Below are 6,204 nucleotides of genomic sequence, written 5' to 3' on the forward strand. Positions count from 1 at the left end.
GCTGGCAGTTTCTCAATTATATGAATGTGTGACATTTTTCTTTTCTTTGTCAAATTGAAGCTGGAGATCTTGTGCATTAATTTCTTCATTTCTGCGTGTCTTGATAATCTCAAGGTCTCATAGGAACAAAGAAGCAGATATTAACATTGTTGCTGCCTCTCTCTCTCTCTCTCTCAGCAGAAACAGAAGCCCACTTAAGAACAAGGTTTTAAATACCATGAGACGGAGCCATTTCTGTGGAATGGAACACCCCATGTGGCAACACTCGGGATGGTACATGTCATTCCTGTCGTGGTGCATTTTCCAATTCATCCCATGCCGACGCTTGGGACTGTGGAATGCCCTGTCGACCCACTGGTATTTAAAACCTTGCATAAGAATAATCTCCACAACTTTCAATACTTCACATTAATCATCTGTGGTTGTCATTGGTTATGATACTGCTAAAATTTATCCTGCTAGTTTGAAAACCAAATTTGGGCATAGTGTTGGTCCTGAGATATACCCACGCTAACTGATGTCCATCTTCTCTATTGCACCTTGATGAATTTAGATGTTTTGGTCATTTGCAGGAACAAGCACGGTCTGCCTTTGGATGGGTGTTAGGTTTGTCCATTTAGATAATCTTAAAACAAGGGACTGATTAAGGACATGGAAGTAAGATTGACGAAATACAAGCATGAGAAGGAATTTGTGGAATTTCTTTAGTGATACGGCCCTAAAAAGGAACAGGCACCTGAGGTCATAAAGCCACCAAGTAGAACAAGCATCTATGTTTATGATCGATCTTGTAAAGTACGTGGATCAGTTTTTAGTTTAGGAATCATTTATCAATTAAATCTTAAGAAACATTGGAATTCCAATTTTTGATACATGTTTGGTACTCTTCTAAATTTGGTCCTAGTGTTGGGTAGAATGCTGCTAAGCTGGATATGCATCACCTGCCACATTTGGACGTGGTTGCATTTCCTCGAGTGACCCAGTGGTTGCAATTGTCTTCTTAGGTTTTTGTGTTGAAGATGCCTGCAATTTTGGGGATACTAGCTTTGGTTCGGTCCAGATTTTGCCAATAATTCTGCTAACTAAGCTGGCTGTTCATCACCTGCACTGCTGAGGCTCCTAGTTAGCAGCATATGCCCTTTGTCCGAGAGGTGGGCAAGAAGGTAGGATAGCATGCAGCGGGAGATGTGACATAGATCTGGACAATTTTAGGATTTGATGACACTCACTTATCCAGTGTTGGTAGGAGTATCATTTCTCCCATCACCTAGGTTTCAAGGTACCCCAACTTTGCATGTGTATATGGTGCCTCCTCACAGAAAGCGAAGATGATGCACTGCAAACGCATGGAAACACTCAGAAACGGTATATTAATGAGGTTATACCTGCCAATTCCTTCAATAAGAGCATTGTTCAGTCATTTTAGGTCCAAGACTAAATGCCTACCCACCCTCTTCTCTGGATAAACTATTTTTTCTTATGTTACAGGAAAACAGGACTACTCACTGGTAACATGTAGGCAAATGCCACTTGTTGGTTCTTTAGTCATGCTTATTTATTATGTCATGCTTGTTATGACTGACATACTACACGATTAGTACATTGAAGTATGTCTACAGGTGGGGATATCCACTTTAATTCCAACAATAAGAAAACTGAAATCATAGTAGATCTGTAAGTTATGACCTACCCAGCTTCACTTGCATTTGGAGTTTGTCTGGAGAAATCCATTTCCTGTTCCATTTTATGAAATCAATCTACTTTCTTGCATGAGGAGTTGGCAATTTCACTTCATTGTGTAAGAGTCAAAACATATTTATTGTGCTATTCTTATGACGATTGCAACATGTTATCTGCCATTTTGTCTATATGCATTATTCACTTGGTGAATAATTAGGATGGATCTGTGGTGTATTTCATGACCACGGGATGTGGGGATTGACCTGAAGTGAGATTTTATCTATTTTTATTTATTTTAGCTGGTGATCGAGCTATCAACCAAAATATAAAGATCGAGCTCATGGTTTCCTTTTTCTTTCTTCGTTCCTTTTTTTTCTCTTTTTTTTCAACTTGTGTCTACATGGTATCTTGTTTTTTGCTTGTTATTGCTTGTTTTGCTGTGCGAAGTAAGGATGTACCACAAAATGCCAATTTCATTGATCTTGTTTGGATCCAGCTTTCCATTCCTCATCCCAATCCGGGGGTTTTCAACTTCTACTTAATAATGTGATGTTGGTATAATCTTTTACGTCCTATTTGATAGTGCTTCACATTTACCCCACATGTTCACACTAGCGCTAGTCATTATCCACGAGTTAAAGTCTTCGTTTTTTATGGAAGGAGGAAGCAAGAAGCTTCCCCTTGAGTTAAAGTCAGCATGGATTTTTGTTCAGTTGCCAATCGTATCAGCGGAATGAGTTGTATACCCCTGGAGGAAGCTGAAATTTAATATGCCACCCTAAAAATTTGCTATCTATGGAACTCAAGGCTGCTTGACACACAAATATCGTGTTGCCTGAACTTTGCTGAATTGCTACAGGCTTCTCATATCCTTAATGGGAATAGAGGTTTGTTTCTTCTACTACTTTGTTTATCGATAGATATAGATGGGATTCTGGAGCTCTTCATTTGGGATGGCTATACAATTATTGCACTAGCTTCCTATTGCCTTGCCTGCACCGCCAAATCTAACATTTCTATCTGAACTTTGTTTTGAATGGCAAAGATACTTGCGGGTCTTGGATTCTGTCAAGGAAAGAACTGATAGAATAATTTGCTTCATCATGTCTACTTTCTGTTAGTGTGATGGAAGAAACCAGCGAATACATTTAAGAAGTTTGTGAAAATGCATTTGGTCATACAGCTCATGCACTCCAATAGCTTGGAAAGGATGGGGACATATCACGAAGTTCTAAGTTCTAGTTCATCCAACAGTCTTCCTCTTTCCTCGGTTCAGCAGCCTGTGTTCATCGTCATTGTAGATAAGTTGTGAGTTTTCTAGCCATTCCTAGTTCACAGGGATGGCTTCTTGTCTTCGTTACATTGCGCTTTAGATGGGAGGGTTTTGATATACTAAAATTTCTGGATCAGGGTATTAGATATTACACTAAGATGCTTGATAGAAATACACTAATGTGATAGTATCTTAGGTATTGCAAATGGAAATGACTAAAATATCTGCAGAAGTCAATTTAACAGGGGATGATCAATATGGTCGCCAAATTTTTAAATCTTTTTCCTTTTGTTTCGTTCTTGGACTGTATATTCTTATAATAGTAGTTTATTAGAATTTTACTTATTGAATAGCTATTCTGTTATTTTCCTAGCCTCTCTTTTTTCCATTTGCTTGTCCGTTGCACTGTTTTTTCCCTCTCATGCTTATCCCACAAACAAGGAGGCTTTAGGATCAAGAAAGTATCCCACAGTAGATTCCTAATTGTGAAACAAATATATGGCTTTAAAATCTGCGATCGCTTCAATTTCAATCTCTGGAGATGATATAGATCATGTGAAAGGTGTAAATAGCCATCATTGCTCTTTAGAAATCAAAGAGGAAAACAAAAGTTCTACTGTGCTAGGTGTTAGAGTGGAACCATCCAATGGAAGGTCCTGGGTATTGAATTTCTACTACCATGAACTTTTGGTAGCGTCATGTGAGAAACATAAATTGGAAAGGGACATTACTCAACTTTAACATAAGAAAATCTTTTCATCAGAAAAAAAAAACATAAGAAAATCTTAAATTAAGATTGTGAGAGCAGGTGAGGTCCTAAACACTATTTTATGAGTTACAACGACTGCTGCCCTCAGAATCTGGAACATCTCTAGCCCCATGTCCTTGTTCCCTCTTGCACAGTCGGCAGAGGATGGCCTACTCTGCTTGCGAAGGACACCCCTCTTCTTCTTTATTTCTACTTTTATCCAGATTTCACTTCTTAAAATTGTAGGCTATTTCCAGAAGCAGAAGCCCTATGCCTCGTTTACCAAATGCATTCTGATCTCTTGTGGCGAGTCCCATCCGACGGCTGTCAGGCATGGGCCACAATAATTTCCGACTATGGATCATAGACAAGAAGTATCAAAGAGTCTTTGATCCTGCTTCACGTGAGATTTTTTATTTTTAGTTGTCGGCCAACTTTAGATTTTCACTTCCGGCAAGCGGACTTTCTTGCAGGTCAGTGCTTGTTTTTCGGTCCTTCAGTGTCCTGAAGCTACTCCTCAACTCTTATAGCTGATGTGCCTTTTTTTCCATTCTAGTCGGTTGCTGAAATCTAAAAAAAACTTTAATCATCTTGATCCTGAAGAAAGACGTCTGCGCCCCGATCTAATTCAAAAATTTCATCTAATTGGGCACGTCTATTACACCTCCGCACCGATCGACCTCAGCGTAACTTAAACTGTGACCGACCTCAACTCAGATTGTAGTAGCTGATACAAGATTTCTCATGTCCATGATAGACATAAACTGCTGATATTGATTTATATCTGAAAATGCTTTTTATCCCATGAACGAATTTTGAACATGAATATCTTTAAGCTTGATATCTATGTCAAGTGTTAAGTGTTCTGGTAAATTTACCAGAATGAATACTTGCATGCGTGTGAAAACGTTGGGAAGCATTAAATATTGCCACTTCTCTGAACTGCCTCGCCGAAGCCTATATCTCAACTCATCGAAGATTTGACATGATCATCACCTACTGTTCTTTCATAAGTTATAATATGCCTTTCTCTTGTCATGGGCTTTTTCAAACGTTGCTCAAGAAGTAAGTGCTCTGCTAAAAATGAAAGTAAACTGTTAGCTATTGAGGGCTCATCAAATTGGATTTGTGAGGAATTATGAGAATTGGATTTGGGATGTTTTGTCTTTTTAGAATGGATCTTAAAATCTACTCTGGATGACAACGGAAAGAGAGGAGAAAGAGTAGGGCTTTATTGCAAACAAACCTTAGAAGAGGGAGCAGCCTTCACTTCACAATCTTTATTTTATTTTTATATAAAAGTAAAATATACTAGGCTGGTGCCATGGGATGGAGACGTGTCCTAAATTAGCGTGTCCACAGCACGTTAGGTATGCCACGTGGAATGCAGTGATTGGCTGAACCGGGGGGGCCGGCGGAATTCTTTATAGCCGAGGCTGCAGGTGTTTCGCAGCCCGGGGGGTTCGCCGGTTCGGTAGAAGGAAAGCAGCAGCCGTCGCTTTCTAAAGCGAAAGTGCGACGAGAGTGAAGGGTTAAAGACGCCATCGCCGGCCTTCTTTTCTCCATTCTCTCCGAGTTTTTCGGCGAAGATCTGGTCGGCGGATCTCTCCGTGGGCCGTGGTTAAAAGTCGTGCGTTTTCCAGTGGGCCTGATGTATGTTACTCTACCGGGATGGAGAAGACCCTTATGAGAGCCACAGGCGTCCCATCCCAAAGCTGGCCTTTTGTAGACCACCAACCTTTCTGTCTCCAGTTTCGCTTAGAGCCAAGGAGCCATGGGCAACTGCATGGGGAGCTGTTCGCCAAGGGTAGAGGAGGGAGCGGTGAAACCAGGAGGAGTAGGAGGAGAAAGCGGTACTGTTGGTGATGGAAAGGAGGGTGGTTTTAAGGTTAAGGTCTTGCTGACAAGAGGGGAGCTCCAGCGGTTGATGCTTCAGCTGGAGAAGGAGGAGACGAGGCTGGAGGATGTGTTGATGGAGATGGGTAGGGAGCGGAGGAGGAGAGAGGGAGCTGGGAAAGCCCAAGGTTGGAAACCCTCTTTGGAGAGCATAATGGAGGTCCCGGAGGTCCAGAGTTTTGGAACGGGTGGATGAGATTCCCCCTCGCTCTTCTTTTGTAGTTATCTTCAAGTCTTGTAAGTACTAGGGTTTCTAGTTTTTTGATTCTCCATGATTAAAGTGGGAGATGCTGATGTTTTGATGTCATGGTCCCTGAATATATAGGCTTGTAGCTGCAACATCTTTCTTGTTTCTTTTCTCTGATACCATTCTAGCTAGGCTGTATCTATTCCACTGTTTGTAAATGTTAAATATTATAAATAAGAAATTATCAGAAGAATGTTTGGGACTTGCTGCATGCTGTTTCAAATTTATATATTTGATTTGGTTGTCTCATCCATAACCACAATATCCTTCTTTTAAGATTAGCATTATTTCATGGCTATACTATTTTTTTCCCCCGCGATACTCAAAAGAGTTTTTTGCATGGATATCCTTCTAAAAATT

General features: G+C 40.4%; 1 protein-coding gene across 1 annotated transcript; it reads left to right on the forward strand.

The window, feature by feature from the left end:
* Positions 1-5,475: 5,475 nt before the first annotated feature.
* Positions 5,476-5,793, forward strand: LOC103701301 (uncharacterized). Its single transcript, XM_008783317.1, has one exon. It carries the CDS (start codon positions 5,476-5,478, stop codon positions 5,791-5,793), a length of 318 nt encoding a protein of 105 aa, XP_008781539.1.
* The last annotated feature ends 411 nt before the right edge of the window (positions 5,794-6,204 follow it).

The sequence above is a fragment of the Phoenix dactylifera genome, chromosome 12 (assembly GCF_051530095.1).
Source record: "Phoenix dactylifera cultivar Ajwa chromosome 12, Ajwa_hap1_PhDact_Kaust_v1.1, whole genome shotgun sequence".
NCBI classification, from domain to species: domain Eukaryota; kingdom Viridiplantae; phylum Streptophyta; class Magnoliopsida; order Arecales; family Arecaceae; genus Phoenix; species Phoenix dactylifera.

Coding starts and splice junctions, on each gene's coding strand:
- LOC103701301 (XM_008783317.1), top strand. CDS start 5,476: ATGGGCAACTGCATGGGGAGCTGTTCGCCAAGGGTAGAGGAGGGAGCG.